At 40.3% G+C, this 18,597-nt stretch overlaps 1 protein-coding gene across 1 annotated transcript in view; it reads right to left on the bottom strand.

Annotated features, from left to right (window-relative positions):
- The window catches only part of kmt2bb (lysine (K)-specific methyltransferase 2Bb), a gene marked incomplete at its 5' end in the record, with an annotated part of 102,254 nt that overhangs the window by 38,425 nt on the left and 45,232 nt on the right, over positions 1-18,597 (bottom strand). Inside the window, 6 exons of the mRNA XM_080427181.1 lie at positions 4,314-4,424; positions 9,014-9,115; positions 13,244-13,428; positions 15,440-15,553; positions 16,429-16,546; positions 17,676-17,768. Coding sequence (XP_080283307.1) covers positions 4,314-4,424; positions 9,014-9,115; positions 13,244-13,428; positions 15,440-15,553; positions 16,429-16,546; positions 17,676-17,768 — 723 coding nt within the window. The remainder of the gene's footprint in view (positions 1-4,313; positions 4,425-9,013; positions 9,116-13,243; positions 13,429-15,439; positions 15,554-16,428; positions 16,547-17,675; positions 17,769-18,597) is intronic.

Raw genomic sequence — 18,597 nt, 5'->3', positions numbered from 1 at the left:
GCAACACATTGTGAGCTTGAAGATCGGCTATTTTTTTTACTAACCCCAAGAATAGGTATTGTATGTTGAGGTTGAAGTGGTCTGTAGGTTTGGTATTGTTACTGTTTTACACTCTGAGGAAAACCACACCACATCTGACCCAGTTCTAGGGTCAACTCAGGACAACTGTCTGTCTGAAGTCTGTGAACCCAGTTAACCCCATCTTGGTTTCACTTCAGGACCACGGCTTGTAAGAAACAAAAACTAAACCATCCTTCATACCTGGCTGTATCCACCTAAACTAAAGCCAGTCCAGCTGTTTCAATCATCTTTTATGTTTACTTTCTTTTCTTTTTAGATTTATTGTGCTGCACTGCAACCCAAAATGTCCCCAAGGGGAACAGATGTATTTACTACACGAGAACAGTCTGACATCACATCCTAGACGTTTTCAATCCATCTGGATTGTGTGTTAGTATTGCAGGGAGTTCCTCAGTTAAGTTAGTCTGGGCGTTCTGCAGAGACTCAGTTAATTGCCTTCACAAAGTGATGTTAGTGTCATGTAATATCTGTTCTGACATCTAGACAAATAACCCCCATATTATAATAAAACTAAAGATAAACATGAAACGAATACAAAATAAACTGGTTGTTTGACCTTTAAATAGTAGGAGTGTGTCAGTAGGTTGTAACATATTGTACCTTTAAATAGTAGGAGTGTGTCAGTAGGTTGTAACATATTGTATATTTAAATAGTAGGAGTGTGTCAGTATGTTGTAACATATTGTACCTTTAAATAGTAGGAGTGTGTCAGTAGGTTGTAACATATTGTACCTTTAAATAGTAGGAGCGTGTCAGTAGGTTGTAACATATTGTATCTTTAAATAGTAGGAGCGTGTCAGTAGGTTGTAACATATTGTATCTTTAAATAGTAGGAGTGTGTCAGTAGGTTGTAACATATTGTATCTTTAAATAGTAGGAGTGTGTCAGTAGGTTGTAACATATTGTATCTTTAAATAGTAGGAGTGTGTCAGTAGGTTGTAACATATTGTACCTTTAAATAGTAGGAGTGTGTCAGTAGGTTGTAACATATTGTATCTTTAAATAGTAGGAGCGTGTCAGTAGGTTGTAACATATTGTATCTTTAAATAGTAGGAGCGTGTCAGTAGGTTGTAACATATTGTACCTTTAAATAGTAGGAGCGTGTCAGTAGGTTGTAACATATTGTATCTTTAAATAGTAGGAGTGTGTCAGTAGGTTGTAACATATTGTATCTTTAAATAGTAGGAGTGTGTCAGTAGGTTGTAACATATTGTATCTTTAAATAGTAGGAGTGTGTCAGTAGGTTGTAACATATTGTACCTTTAAATAGTAGGAGCGTGTCAGTAGGTTGTAACATATTGTATCTTTAAATAGTAGGAGCGTGTCAGTAGGTTGTAACATATTGTATCTTTAAATAGTAGGAGTGTGTCAGTAGGTTGTAGTGTGTCAGTAGGTTGTAACATATTGTACCGTTAAATAGTAGGAGCGTGTCAGTAGGTTGTAGTGTGTCAGTAGGTTGTAACATATTGTACCGTTAAATAGTAGGAGCGTGTCAGTAGGTTGTAGTGTGTCAGTAGGTTGTAACATATTGTACCTTTAAATAGTAGGAGTGTGTCAGTAGGTTGTAACATATTGTACCGTTAAATAGTAGGAGTGTGTCAGTAGGTTGTAGTGTGTCAGTAGGTTGTAACATATTGTACCTTTAAATAGTAGGAGTGTGTCAGTAGGTTGTAACATATTGTATCTTTAAATAGTAGGAGTGTGTCAGTAGGTTGTAACATATTGTATCTTTAAATAGTAGGAGTGTGTCAGTAGGTTGTAGTGTGTCAGTAGGTTGTAACATATTGTACCTTTAAATAGTAGGAGTGTGTCAGTAGGTTGTAACATATTGTATCTTTAAATAGTAGGAGTGTGTCAGTAGGTTGTAACATATTGTATCTTTAAATAGTAGGAGTGTGTCAGTAGGTTGTAACATATTGTACCTTTAAATAGTAGGAGTGTGTCAGTAGGTTGTAACATATTGTACCGTTAAATAGTAGGAGCGTGTCAGTAGGTTGTAGTGTGTCAGTAGGTTGTAACATATTGTACCTTTAAATAGTAGGAGTGTGTCAGTAGGTTGTAACATATTGTATCTTTAAATAGTAGGAGTGTGTCAGTAGGTTGTAACATATTGTATCTTTAAATAGTAGGAGTGTGTCAGTAGGTTGTAACATATTGTACCTTTACATAGTAGGAGTGTGTCAGTAGGTTGTAACATATTGTATCTTTAAATAGTAGGAGTGTGTCAGTAGGTTGTAACATATTGTATCTTTAAATAGTAGGAGTGTGTCAGTAGGTTGTAACATATTGTATCTTTAAATAGTAGGAGTGTGTCAGTAGGTTGTAACATATTGTATCTTTAAATAGTAGGAGCGTGTCAGTAGGTTGTAACATATTGTATCTTTAAATAGTAGGAGCGTGTCAGTAGGTTGTAACATATTGTATCTTTAAATAGTAGGAGCGTGTCAGTAGGTTGTAACATATTGTATCTTTAAATAGTAGGAGCGTGTCAGTAGGTTGTAACATATTGTATCTTTAAATAGTAGGAGCGTGTCAGTAGGTTGTAACATATTGTACCTTTAAATAGTAGGAGTGTGTCAGTAGGTTGTAACATATTGTATCTTTAAATAGTAGGAGTGTGTCAGTAGGTTGTAACATATTGTATCTTTAAATAGTAGGAGTGTGTCAGTAGGTTGTAACATATTGTACCTTTAAATAGTAGGAGTGTGTCAGTAGGTTGTAACATATTGTATCTTTAAATAGTAGGAGCGTGTCAGTAGGTTGTAACATATTGTATCTTTAAATAGTAGGAGCGTGTCAGTAGGTTGTAACATATTGTACCTTTAAATAGTAGGAGTGTGTCAGTAGGTTGTAACATATTGTACCGTTAAATAGTAGGAGTGTGTCAGTAGGTTGTAGTGTGTCAGTAGGTTGTAGTGTGTCAGTAGGTTGTAACATATTGTACCTTTAAATAGTAGGAGTGTGTCAGTAGGTTGTAGTGTGTCAGTAGGTTGTAACATATTGTACCTTTAAATAGTAGGAGTGTGTCAGTAGGTTGTAACATATTGTACCTTTAAATAGTAGGAGTGTGTCAGTAGGTTGTAACATATTGTATCTTTAAATAGTAGGAGTGTGTCAGTAGGTTGTAGTGTGTCAGTAGGTTGTAACATATTGTACCTTTAAATAGTAGGAGTGTGTCAGTAGGTTGTAACATATTGTACCTTTAAATAGTAGGAGTGTGTCAGTAGGTTGTAACATATTGTATCTTTAAATAGTAGGAGTGTGTCAGTAGGTTGTAACATATTGTACCTTTAAATAGTAGGAGTGTGTCAGTAGGTTGTAACATATTGTACCTTTAAATAGTAGGAGTGTGTCAGTAGGTTGTAGTGTGTCAGTAGGTTGTAACATATTGTACCTTTAAATAGTAGGAGTGTGTCAGTAGGTTGTAACATATTGTACCTTTAAATAGTAGGAGTGTGTCAGTAGGTTGTAACATATTGTATCTTTAAATAGTAGGAGTGTGTCAGTAGGTTGTAACATATTGTATCTTTAAATAGTAGGAGTGTGTCAGTAGGTTGTAACATATTGTATCTTTAAATAGTAGGAGCGTGTCAGTAGGTTGTAACATATTGTATCTTTAAATAGTAGGAGCGTGTCAGTAGGTTGTAACATATCGTATCTTTAAATAGTAGGAGTGTGTCAGTAGGTTGTAACATATTGTACCTTTAAATAGTAGGAGTGTGTCAGTAGGTTGTAACATATTGTACCGTTAAATAGTAGGAGTGTGTCAGTAGGTTGTAACATATTGTATCTTTAAATAGTAGGAGTGTGTCAGTAGGTTGTAGTGTGTCAGTAGGTTGTAACATATTGTACCTTTAAATAGTAGGAGCGTGTCAGTAGGTTGTAGTGTGTCAGTAGGTTGTAACATATTGTACCGTTAAATAGTAGGAGTGTGTCAGTAGGTTGTAGTGTGTCAGTAGGTTGTAACATATTGTACCTTTAAATAGTAGGAGTGTGTCAGTAGGTTGTAGTGTGTCAGTAGGTTGTAACATATTGTACCTTTAAATAGTAGGAGCGTGTCAGTAGGTTGTAGTGTGTCAGTAGGTTGTAACATATTGTACCGTTAAATAGTAGGAGTGTGTCAGTAGGTTGTAACATATTGTACCTTTAAATAGTAGGAGTGTGTCAGTAGGTTGTAACATATTGTACCTTTAAATAGTAGGAGTGTGTCAGTAGGTTGTAACATATTGTACCTTTAAATAGTAGGAGCGTGCCAGGGCAGTAGGTCTCTCCTCCTCAGGTAGATGGTCTTCCTGTTCCAGTCTCCTTCTCACCACCTGAACTACATCCTCATGGAAGGTTTTCTGAGGAGACAACATGATGATAGTGATGGTCAGCAGGGCTGTCAGAGTTATCACATTTATACGCAGATCTACAAGCTCATAGCGCAGCACCAAGTCCTGCGCTATGAGTTTGCAGATCTGCTATTTTAGAAAAATCTTGACAATGTGTGCAATACATTTTTAACTCCAATATTTGCTTCTGGGGGGGGGGGGGTCCCTGGAACAAAATATTTTGAGACGGGGATAGAGGAGATCAAACGCGAGAACAAAACTAAACTGTAGTAAATGCATCTGTTCCCCTTGGGGACATTTTGGGTTGCAGTGCAGCACAATACATCTAAAAAGAAAAGTAAAAATAAAGATTATTAAAACAGCTGGACTGGCTTTAGTTTAGGTGGGATACAGTCAGGGATGAAAGATGGTTTAGTTTAGTTTTTTCCAAGCCGTGGTCCTGAAGTGAAACCAACTCCAAAGGTTTAAGTGGGTTCAGAGACTTCAGAATGTTGTCCTGAGTTGACCCTAGAACTGGGTCAGATGTGGGGTTTTCCTCAGTGTGTAAAACAATAACAAGCCAAACCAACAGACCACTTTAACCCCAACATACAACCTTTGGGTTTAGTCAAAAATAGCAGATTTGTTTTCTTCCCCAGACATTCCACATTCTGCTGACACATCGTGCTATTGACAGGACTTGTGCTGTTACGAATGCGGTTGTATTTTTGTTTTATTTGTGTTATATTTCCTTATGGTACACCTGCTTGGTAAATCTCACTTGGACGTGGCCGTAAGCTAATTCCTGGGCTCAAATATAAGCTGGTTTGTACGTTCAATTGATAAATGAGGGCCATTGCTCGGTTGGTGAGCAGTTATTTACAGGTTAAATACAGTAGGGTCATAGGTCAGAGGAAAGGAGAAGGAAAGAGTTCTGTCAGAGCTGCCAGATGGAATTAATTACCAGAAGAAGAAAGTGATGTTTATGTCCTTTCCTTCTTAACCTAGACTTTATGTCCTTTCCTTCTTTACATAGACTTGGGGGGAAGAAACAGAAGTAGACAGCAGGTTTAAACCCAGGATGATAGATAGTCTTATGTATGTACTGTATCCATCACCCCAGGATGATAAATATATTTTATTTATCATCCTGGGTTGATATAAACTCTGTATTTATTTATTTATCAGGGTTTTATCCAGTCTCTCTCTAAGCTGTATTCACCACCTTGCTGTTTGTTTCATGTTATGAAGCCTGTCTCACTGAACCTCATCAAACGGTGGTCATGGTTACAATGACAGAGCTCTGTGTTGTCATGGTTACAATGACAGAGCTCTGTGTTGTCATGGTTACAATGACAGAGCTCTGTGTTGTCATGGTTACAATGACAGAGCTCTGTGTTGTCATGGTTACAATGACAGAGCTCTGTGTTGTCATGGTTACAATGACAGAGCTCTGTGTTGCAACTGTTCATTTGTTTATGTTTCCATGTGTGTGGCCCAGAGCCATATAAGGAGAGTTGGGCCTCCGTTCACTTCATCGGGCCAGTCTTCTACAGCAGTGGTTCTCAAACTTTTTCATGTCGAGGACCCCAGAATGTACACTTATTAGCCCGCGGTAGAGGGTAGCACGGGTCCAAAAAATGGGATCCGAACCGAAACGGACCAGTGGACAATTGGACTGGTCCGAACGGAACCGAGAAAACATTCTAATTGACTGGAACCGGTCCGAAACGGACCCGGGATGGGTGGACCCGGCCCGAAACGAGACCGAGGCAAACTGGACCCGTTCCGAACCGAGGAGAAATGTATTAGACCCGGTCTGACCGGGTCTCAGACCCATACTGGACCCGGAGCTCATTTATTGCTAAAATCAGCGTGGTATTCTGTTACATGTGAGGGTGTGAGGGTTCTTTTCTATAGTATTCTATGCATTGCACAGTTCTGGTAGTCCACTGACTCATGCAATCAGCTCAGGATCTGCATGGGAGGAGAAGACCTGGCTGGGAGGAGACCTTCAATCAGGAGATGGACCAATCAGAGGACGCCTTCCTCCCCTACTTAAGAGCTGGCAGCACCTGTGTGCTGTGGTAGCTGTCAGTGCTTCTACATGCTGTCCATTACATCTCAAGTCAATACTTTGGGTGCTAAAAGTTTGGTAGCCCTCTGTATTTTGTGTGCTCTGACACCCTATTCAAGCTGCACCCTGTTTAAGTTGAACCTACTGAAGTAGTGTTGAGATTCTAAAGGAGTAAGTTTAACCATCATTCTGAGTTTGTTTGACCACCAGTGCCAGCTTTTTGTGAACCAGCCACCATTATGTTTCAGTTTAGATTAGGGAAGTTAGCTTAGATTAGGGAATTAATGTAATTTTGATTTGGTAGAGGTTAGGTTAGGGGTTTCAAAGCATAGGTTAGTTTGTTATATTTATTTATTGATTTTGCACTGGCGTCATTTTTCCATGTTTATATAATTTAAGTTTACGTTTCACTGTGTTATTAATGTAAACCTGTATTACTACTTTGTCACTTTGTGAGCAATAACAAGAAAAAGGTCAAAACAATAAAACTACATTTCACTTGCCAACCTTATCGTAACATAGCCATGTGTGTCAGTCAGCTCCTGCTCCCCCCCCCGCCGCATCAGAGTAATTACAGACTATAGCTGCGTCGCATGCTTTCTGCTGTGTTGCAGACAGACAGACAGAGAACATTTCGCCGACTTTATACAGTCTTTCCCTTCATATTATATCCATAAACATGATGCTCCACAGTCCACACAGACGACGCTCCAATTTACGTCTTCCCGGTTTTTTTTTTTTTGGTTTCGCCCGCTAAAAAAACTACAGAAAACTCGCTCCCATTTTCTTGTATTTGTTTTACTGAGGATAAGGTTAGAAATAAGTTTAGGGTTAGGCATAGTTTACTGAGGTTACGTTTAGGAATAAGGTTAGGTTTTGGCACCGTTTTACTGAGGTTACGTTTAGGAATAAGGTTAGGTTTAGGCATAGTTTACTGAGGTTACGTTTAGGAATAAGGTTAGGTTTAGGCATAGTTTACTGAGGTTACGTTTAGGAATAAGGTTAGGTTTAGGCATAGTCTACTGAGGTTACGTTTAGGAATAAGGTTAGGTTTAGGCATAGTTTACTGAGGTTACGTTTAGGAATAAGGTTAGGTTTAGGCATAGTTTACTGAGGTTACGTTTAGGAATAAGGTTAGGTTTAGGCATAGTTTTACGGAGGTTCAGTTTAGGAATAAGGTTAGGTTTTGGCACCGTTTTACTGAGGTTACGTTTAGGAATAAGGTTAGGTTTAGACATAGTTTACTGAGGTTACGTTTAAGAATACCAGGTGAATACCGCCGGATTTGCCCGGGGCGACTGTTTTGGGGCGACTGTTTTGGGGCGACTGTTTTGGGGCGACTGTTTTGGTATTATTTAACAGCAGTGCAGTGCGCATGAGGTTGGCTGCGTTTCAATCGGCTGTTAACATTAAACTATGAGAGAACAGGCGATATGGATTTGGGAGCGTAATTACAACGCATTGGTCTCATTTTAAAACCGAAGGTTAAAGAGATTAATATAATAATAATAATAAAAAGCTGGTCGTCGGGTCCACACAGGTCCATCCATTACAAATGGATCCGACCGAGAACCGTGGCAATTGGAACTGATCCGACCCCGAGGGACAACCGGCTCGGTTCTCGGCTCGGGTATTCGGTTCCGGGCGGACCCGTGCTACCCTCTAGCCCGCAGACCCCCATATGAAAAGATATGCATGCCAGGGACCCCCATAAGAGAAGATTTTTACGGCTCCAGCAGTGATTCTCAACCATTTTAATTTAAAGGACCCCCAGTTTGACATGCATTAGGACTACGGACCCCCATTGAAAGGTATTTCTATCTCTGGGCCCCCAATTTATATTGTAAAATCAATGTTAATTTAACTCTGAGAGTGTACAAATGGAACCAAATGGACCCTTTGGTTACATTTGTACACTCAGAGTTAGACCCTTAAGGTCCATTTGGTTCCCAACAATCAATCATTTGGCTGGGGACCCCCTGGAACTCCCTCAATGACCCCTCGGGGTCCCGGACCCCACTTTGAGAATCAATGTTTTAGAGAGGCATCTATTGGTGAATAGTGACAAAGCCCTGAACTGAAAGTTTACAGAACACACTGGATGAGTCTAAGAGTCTAAGAGTCTAAGAGTCTAAGAGTCTATGAGCGTTTGTCACTATTTACAGTTTACATGAACCATGTGACCGGCTCCGTTTCCTGCCCCCGAGGTGATGCAACTCTCTAATCCAGCGGTGGCCGGTGGGCAACTGTGATGATGTAGACTAGAGGGCCATTATATTTACACACTCACTCCAGAGACACATTACATATACTGTCTCTCAGAATTTTAACTTTTTTCGCCATTCTATGTCACACAAAAGTTCAAAACGCGTCGCAGTGCGACGCGTTTTGAACTATCTATCTATGTCTATCTATCTATCTATCTTTGATCTATCTATTTATGATCTAATACAAGGCTCTAGTCTAGTGTGTCCCCCGGTCCTTCCCCGCTCAACCAACCAATCAGCAGCATTAGTTTGATGTCATGTGACCTCAGACTCACCAAGGTGGTGTAGACACCCTTGTCAAACTTCTTCCCCACCGCTCTGAGGTCACAGGCTGGCTGACCTTCCAGTCCGCTGTCAGGGTCCACCAGGTCCTCACACTGCAGAACACACAGAACATACAGTACATACATGTTATACTGCAGAACACACAGTACATACATGTTATACTGCAGAACACACAGTACATACATGTTTAACACTGTAGAACACACAGTACATACATGTTACACTGCAGAACACACAGAACATACATGTTATACTGCAGAACACACAGTACATACATGTTATACTGCAGAACACACAGTACATACATGTTACACTGCAGAACACACAGAACATACATGTTATACTGTAGAACACACAGTACATACATGTTATACTGCAGAACACACAGTACATACATGTTTAACACTGTAGAACACACAGTACATACATGTTATACTGCAGAACACACAGTACATACATGTTATACTGTAGAACACACAGTACATACATGTTATACTGTAGAACACACAGTACATACATGTTATACTGCAGAACACACAGTACATACATGTTTAACACTGCAGAACACACAGTACATACATGTTATACTGCAGAACACACAGTACATACATGTTATACTGCAGAACACACAGTACATACATGTTATACTGTAGAACACACAGTACATACATGTTATACTGCAGAACACACAGTACATACATGTTTAACACTGCAGAACACACAGTACATACATGTTATACTGCAGAACACACAGTACATACATGTTATACTGCAGAACACACAGAACATACATGTTATACTGTAGAACACACAGTACATACATGTTATACTGCAGAACACACAGAACATACATGTTATACTGCAGAACACACAGTACATACATGTTATACTGCAGAACACACAGTACATACATGTTATACTGCAGAACACACAGTACATACATGTTATACTGTAGAACACACAGTACATACATGTTATACTGTAGAACACACAGTACATACATGTTATACTGTAGAACACACAGTACATACATGTTATACTGCAGAACACACAGTACATACATGTTTAACACTGCAGAACACACAGTACATACATGTTATACTGCAGAACACACAGTACATACATGTTATACTGCAGAACACACAGAACATACATGTTATACTGTAGAACACACAGTACATACATGTTATACTGCAGAACACACAGAACATACATGTTATACTGCAGAACACACAGTACATACATGTTATACTGTAGAACACACAGTACATACATGTTATACTGCAGAACACACAGAACATACATGTTATACTGCAGAACACACAGTACATACATGTTATACTGTAGAACACACAGTACATACATGTTATACTGTAGAACACACAGTACATACATGTTATACTGTAGAACACACAGAACATACATGTTATACTGCAGAACACACAGTACATACATGTTTAACACTGCAGAACACACAGTACATACATGTTATACTGCAGAACACACAGTACATACATGTTATACTGCAGAACACACAGAACATACATGTTATACTGTAGAACACACAGTACATACATGTTATACTGCAGAACACACAGAACATACATGTTATACTGTAGAACACACAGTACATACATGTTATACTGCAGTACATACATGTTATACTGCAGAACACACAGTACATACATGTTATACTGTAGAACACACAGTACATACATGTTATACTGCAGAACACACAGAACATACATGTTATACTGCAGAACACACAGAACATACATGTTATACTGTAGAACACACAGTACATACATGTTATACTGCAGAACACACAGTACATACATGTTATACTGTAGAACACACAGTACATACATGTTATACTGTAGAACACACAGTACATACATGTTATACTGCAGAACACACAGTACATACATGTTATACTGCAGAACACACAGTACATACATGTTATACTGCAGAACACACAGTACATACATGTTATACTGCAGAACACACAGAACATACATGTTATACTGCAGAACACACAGTACATACATGTTATACTGTAGAACACACAGTACATACATGTTATACTGTAGAACACACAGTACATACATGTTATACTGTAGAACACACAGTACATACATGTTATACTGTAGAACACACAGAACATACATGTTATACTGCAGAACACACAGTACATACATGTTATACTGTAGAACACACAGTACATACATGTTATACTGTAGAACACACAGTACATACATGTTATACTGTAGAACACACAGAACATACATGTTATACTGCAGAACACACAGTACATACATGTTTAACACTGCAGAACACACAGTACATACATGTTATACTGCAGAACACACAGTACATACATGTTATACTGCAGAACACACAGAACATACATGTTATACTGTAGAACACACAGTACATACATGTTATACTGCAGAACACACAGAACATACATGTTATACTGTAGAACACACAGTACATACATGTTATACTGCAGTACATACATGTTATACTGCAGAACACACAGTACATACATGTTATACTGTAGAACACACAGTACATACATGTTATACTGCAGAACACACAGTACATACATGTTATACTGTAGAACACACAGAACATACATGTTATACTGCAGAACACACAGTACATACATGTTATACTGTAGAACACACAGTACATACATGTTATACTGTAGAACACACAGTACATACATGTTATACTGCAGAACACACAGTACATACATGTTATACTGCAGAACACACAGTACATACATGTTATACTGCAGAACACACAGAACATACATGTTATACTGCAGAACACACAGTACATACATGTTATACTGTAGAACACACAGTACATACATGTTATACTGTAGAACACACAGTACATACATGTTATACTGCAGAACACACAGTACATACATGTTATACTGTAGAACACACAGTACATACATGTTATACTGTAGAACACACAGTACATACATGTTATACTGCAGAACACACAGAACATACATGTTATACTGCAGTACATACATGTTATACTGCAGAACACACAGTACATACATGTTATACTGTAGAACACACAGTACATACATGTTATACTGCAGAACACACAGAACATACATGTTATACTGCAGAACACACAGTACATACATGTTATACTGTAGAACACACAGTACATACATGTTATACTGCAGAACACACAGAACATACATGTTATACTGTAGAACACACAGTACATACATGTTATACTGCAGAACACACAGTACATACATGTTATACTGCAGAACACACAGAACATACATGTTATACTGCAGAACACACAGTACATACATGTTATACTGCAGAACACACAGTACATACATGTTATACTGCAGAACACACAGCACAGGGGCTTCTTTTAACATGACTTAACCACTTGAAACCCAGGATCCATATGCTGGGGGTTAACATTAGCCGGTCTAGAAGCTAACAGCTAACAACGTGTGGCAACGCGACGTGTTTAGGATCTTGTAGATCTGTGATTTTTGGCAAAGAGATTTGGTGTAAACAGAAAAGAAAAGCGGCCCAGGACCACAATGCTGTGTTCTCCTTTTAGCACCATTGTATAATCAGACCATTTGCAAACTGTTAATAAAGTATTCAATCAATCAAACCTGTGTGCAGGTGACCAGGTGCTGTGTCAGAGTGTTACCTGTGAGCAGGTGACCAGGTGTTGGGTCAGAGTGTTACCTGTGAGCAGGTGACCAGGTGCTGTGTCAGAGTGTTACCTGTGAGCAGGTGACCAGGTGTTGGGTCAGAGTGTTACCTGTGAGCAGGTGACCAGGTGTTGGGTCAGAGTGTTACCTGTGTGGTGTTGGGTCAGAGTGTTACCTGTGAGCAGGTGACCAGGTGTTGGGTCAGAGTGTTACCTGTGAGCAGGTGACCAGGTGTTGGGTCAGAGTGTTACCTGTGTGGTGTTGGGTCAGAGTGTTACCTGTGAGCAGGTGACCAGGTGTTGGGTCAGAGTGTTACCTGTGAGCAGGTGACCAGGTGTTGGGTCAGAGTGTTACCTGTGAGCAGGTGACCAGGTGTTGGGTCAGAGTGTTACCTGTGAGCAGGTGACCAGGTGTTGGGTCAGAGTGTTACCTGTGAGCAGGTGACCAGGTGTTGGGTCAGAGTGTTACCTGTGAGCAGGTGACCAGGTGTTGGTCAGAGTGTTACCTGTGAGCAGGTGACCAGGTGTTGGGTCAGCGTGGAGGACAGCAGACAGGCCAGGACCTTCTCCACGCCGGCCCTCAGCTCGATGTAGAGCAGCTCCCTCCAGGCGCTGGGCGTGGTCAGGCTGCACGGCCGACAGGAGTACACCACGCTCTCTGGAAGACTGGACAGGATCTCATACAGGTCGTCTGGAACCAAGGGACACAGAGAGAGAGAGGTTTAGAGCGAGGGGTCTTCAACAGGGGGTCCGGGACCCCTAGGGGGTCCTCAGAGTTACTACAGGGGGTCCGCTAAATCTTTGTGTGATATGTTTTGTTTTTTTACCTTAACCACTTGAACCCTAGCATCCTCTTTTTTCTTCAAAAATAGCAGATCTACAAGCTCACAACGCCTCACGCTGCGAGGTGTTGTGAGCTTGTAGATCTGCTATTTTTGGCAAAGTGGTTTAGGTGTAGAGAGAAAAAAGAGCAGACCAAGTAAACAAAAAAAGCTAACAAAAAAAAAGGTAAAACACAATTTTATACAATATAGAGGGGGTCCCTGCTTCATCCCTCGCTCAGCTAAGGGGTCCATGGCTTGAAAACGTTGAAGACCCCTGGTTTAAAGAATTACAATTGCTGTTAAAAATGACCTTTTACCGGTCCTCCATTAATGAATGAACCTTTGAGCTTGTTATTGTTACTACTTGCACTGTATCTCTTTCTGTCTCTCCCTCTCCCTCTCTTCTTTCCCCCGACACGGTCGAGGCAGAAGGCCGCCACCCTAGAGCCTAGGGTCTGCCTGACGTTTCTTCCAGTTAAAGAGGGAGTTTTTTGTTGCCACTGTCGCAAAATTTGCTCAGGGTGGGATGTCGGGTCTCTTCTTTACATGTAAAGTGTCTTGAGACAACTTGTTGTGATTTGACACTATAATAAAATTGAAGCTGCTTGATGGTTTTTTCACTATATGTGAACACTGCAACCCAACTGAGTCAATTACTAGTTTACAATTAATTACTTATTATTACCAATAACTTAGGAACCGTTTCACACAAATATGTAGTAACAGATTGACTAATGACTGGGTTAATGACCTGGTTCCCCCCCCCAGGGTACCAAAAAAAGACAGAATATTAGGCCCACCATAATAACATAAAAGGACACGTTGCTTTGATGCCTGATTTATGCTTAGTCGTACGATGGCGTCCTGCGCCAAAAATAACTGTCCGGTTGTTAAAACATTTTGCAAGTAAGTAAGTGAAAGGTATCAATGCCGCCGTCATCTTGTGCACGTGTTGCTGACTGATGCTGTGGTTACTACCACAAATAGAGAAATAGAAAAAGGGAAGCTTCACTAATATAACTGCCATCATATATTGTGGTCACAATGTAATTAGTCATGTACACTGTGACCCCAATACATGACGTCAATGTGTGTGTGTCACGGGCAACTTAGTAGCTGACAACACCTTAAAATATAATTAAAATAAACCATGTGGATGTCCGGATACACATGGGAAGGGTGTGATTGTGACACCTATGTGGATCTCTGACTTCATGTGACCAGCTTTAACTTCCATTAAAATGTTAAATTTAGATATTTCAAAAAGTATAAAACATCATGTGAAAGGTAGTGTAGGTGACAATACAGAGTCAGCCTACTAGCAGTGTGCATGAGAACTTACGCATCGATGGGTCAGACAAAAGAGGACTTCTGGAAAATGTGATAAATGTCCGGGGTCTTTGGGGAATCTACCTCACTGCCTGATAATTCAGCCGGTTAGGGTTCAGGTGGCTGATTGGTTTACATGTTGATTTTACCTGTCAGGTCCTCACACAGTGGTTTACATGTTGTATGTACCTGTCAGGTCCTCACACAGTGGTTAACATGTTGTATGTACCTGTCAGGTCCTCACACAGTGGTTTACATGTTGTATGTACCTGTCAGGTCCTCACACAGTGGTTTACATGTTGTATGTACCCGTCAGGTTCTCACACAGTGGTTTACATGTTGTATGTACCTGTCAGGTCCTCACACAGTGGTTTACATGTTGTATGTACCCGTCAGGTCCTCACACAGTGGTTAACATGTTGTATGTACCTGTCAGGTCCTCACACTGTGGTTTACATGTTGTATGTACCTGTCAGGTCCTCACACAGTGGTTAACATGTTGTATGTACCTGTCAGGTCCTCACACAGTGGTTAACATGTTGTATGTACCTGTCAGGTCCTCACACTTGGCGTGGACCCAGTGGTTACAGGTCCCACACTGCATCATCTGACTGTCATAGTCATTGTCCTCGTAGCACTTGAAGCAGATGGGACAGTAGTTTCCTGGTGAGGAAGAGAGAAGGACAAAGAGTGAGGAGAGACAATAATGGAGATATTTGCAGACCAAGACTTTTTTTTCCTGAGCACAGCATATGTTTTGAATGGTTTACAATGAGAGGAACGTGTGTTTGTAAACTCCAGCAGCGTGATGAGACTCTGAACGTCTACTTTACGCTGTGTGTTTTATCTGGGTGCCCAAAGTTTGTATATTTCAAAGAACCCCAGTTTGACATGCATTAGGTTAAATATTTGGGCATTTGCTCTGGGCGTTACTTTGGAAGCGTTTTTAGCGCCTTGAGCTTTCAGCTGGAATGAAATGCTTTGGTGGAAACACAGCCTAGGCAAACATGGTTGGTCTGAAGGTGGGTGTGATTTATTTTCTTTACACAATGGGTCCAAAGTTTGACTCTGCCAGCAGAGAGAACAATGGATAGCTTTTGTTCTCTAAAACTTTGGTTCAATAAACCCTACAAAAGCCAAAGAATCTTGACTTCATTGGATAATGCTGCAGCCTTAAAGTGTAGACCCCCAAAACAGACGCTGACTTCAACGTGAATGTCAAGACAATCCAGCCAGGAATGGAGTTTAAAACAAATGAACACTGTACATGTACAGTAGTGATGCACGGAGCCCAGCACAGCCCAACCCTCCCCCCAAAACTAACACACACACACACACACACACACACACACACACACACACGATATCATTAGAGACAGCTGTGATGCATAACTGATAAAAGAAAAGCAACACATTTAACACAAGATCAGATTCCAGGAGGAGAGAGACAGGAGAGGAGAGAGGGATTGACAGATGACTAGACAGAATAGGAGAGAGAGAGAGAAGGTAATGTTTAGCGTGTTGAGCGCTGCACTCACCCTGGTCGTAGAGTTTGGTGCAGTCGGGACAGATCCCTTTCTCGTGGTTCCAGTCGGTGTCCCAGCTCTTCCCTGGTGTGACCCCACAGCTCTTACACCTGACGCACGTCATGCACACCTACACACACACACACACACACAATGCAGCCATGTGAGCAAATTGTCTAAGTGATCCTGGGCGCTACACCGCCTCAATGTATGGGCTCGACCTGGGTGGAAACCAGTGTTGATTTCGGCGACTAAAACTATGACGAAAAATGTCTGTTGCCCTTTTTTCACTGAGGAAAACTAAATAACAACTAAGCTATGATGACTAAAACTATGACTAAATATGTTGACACTGTTGTCAAATAAAATAAAAACTAGACTAAAATGTTAGGGAGGGACTAGAGAAGAGATCCAGTAGAACTATCACAAGTCATCATGGGTGCGTGTGCGTGTCACAGACCGAAAATAGCAGATCTACAAGCTCACAACGCGGCGCAGCGCGACGCGTTGTGAGCTTGTAGATCTGCTATTTTGTGAAAATCATTTTGTTTTATCAACTGTAGATTTAGTCGACTAAAATATTATTATATTTAGTCGACTAAAACTAAACTAAAAGTAAACATTTCAGGCGACTAAAATATGACTAAAACTAAACAGTATTTTATTGAAAAGACTACGACTAGAACTAAATCAAAATGTGTTGCACTTTAGGGGGATCCTTCCTGTAGGGACGGAGATAGGATTGTTTTTCAAAAGCAGGGACGGTATCAGGATTGTTATATTAACCTCTTAAACCCTCTTAGTCAAACAGACCAGAGTTGGTTCTGTACTTGGTCTGTTCTCGCGCGTGGCTTTATATGGAAAGCTCGCTTTGCTGGCAAGCTTCACTTAACGTGCAGATTTCTGAACGAACCTGAGCACTGAATGTAGCGCTAATGTTGAAGGCTGCCATCTTGTGTTAAAAGCATTTTAACACACTTTTAGATTGAGTGACTGTCTGTAGGCTATTTACTGCATGAAATCACGGGTAACAGGGAGGACAACGGGTCCATTATTTGACGGGCGTGTCTGGTTTGTATTTTGATATAATCACGGCCTACGGATCTGATTATTGACGGGCGGGCGGGCGGGTGCGGGTTGTGAAAATTAGACCCGTGCAGGACTCTTCAGTAGGCGGACATCTCTGATGGTCTGGTTCCTGGGGACATTCTGGACACATCAGTCATTGATGATGAGACTAAGAGTCACAGTAACCTCACCCAGGCTTTCCTCTTCTTGTTGTGTTTGGGGTAGTTGGGTCCCAGACAGGAAGCATGATAGCAGTTCTGGCAACGCTCGCACTCCAACAGAGGCTGAGTGGACACAAGAAAAACATGGTTTTACTGAAACAGCACAAGAAAAACATGGTTTACTGAAACAGCACAAGAAAAACATGGTTTTACTGAAACAGCACAAGAAAAACATGGTTTACTGAAACAGCACAAGAAAAACATGGTTTTACACTGAATCAACTTCCTACTGACCAACATGAGAATAAAAGTGGTCATGGTGCATGACACCAGGGTGCATTATATATATATTATAGATATAAAAGTGGTCATGGTGCATAACACCAGGGTGCATTATATATATATTATAGATATAAAAGTGGTCATGGTGCATGACACCAGGGTGCATTATATATATATTATAGATATAAAAGTGGTCATGGTGCATAACACCAGGGTGCATTATATATATATTATAGATATAAAAGTGGTCATGGTGCATGACACCAGGGTGCATTATATATATATTATAGATATAAAAGTGGTCATGGTGCATGACACCAGGGTGCAATATGCGCCGTTCAGTCTCCTGGTTCAGTTATACTGGATAAGATCTGACACCCACTGCACTGTCACCAGTGGTGGAAAAAGTCCTCAATGTTTTTAGTTAAGTAAAAGTATTAATACTGCAATGTAGAAATACTGATACAAGTAAAAGTCCGGAATTCAACATGTACTTGAGTAAAAGTACAAAAGTACTGGCATCAAAATGTACTTAAAGGGATACTTCACTTTAGGGCCGGGGACAAATTTAAAAAAAATATTAAAAATAAATGAAAAAAGTTATGGAAAATTCATGGCCCCCTCACGCATTAGAGTGTCCTACTAATGCGTGAGGGGGCCATGAATTTTC

This window comes from Gymnoscopelus braueri, assembly GCF_963280865.1.
Source record: "Gymnoscopelus braueri genome assembly, chromosome: 4".
Taxonomy (NCBI): Eukaryota; Metazoa; Chordata; class Actinopteri; order Myctophiformes; family Myctophidae; genus Gymnoscopelus; species Gymnoscopelus braueri.
This window is presented reverse-complemented; position numbering and strand designations above follow the sequence as displayed.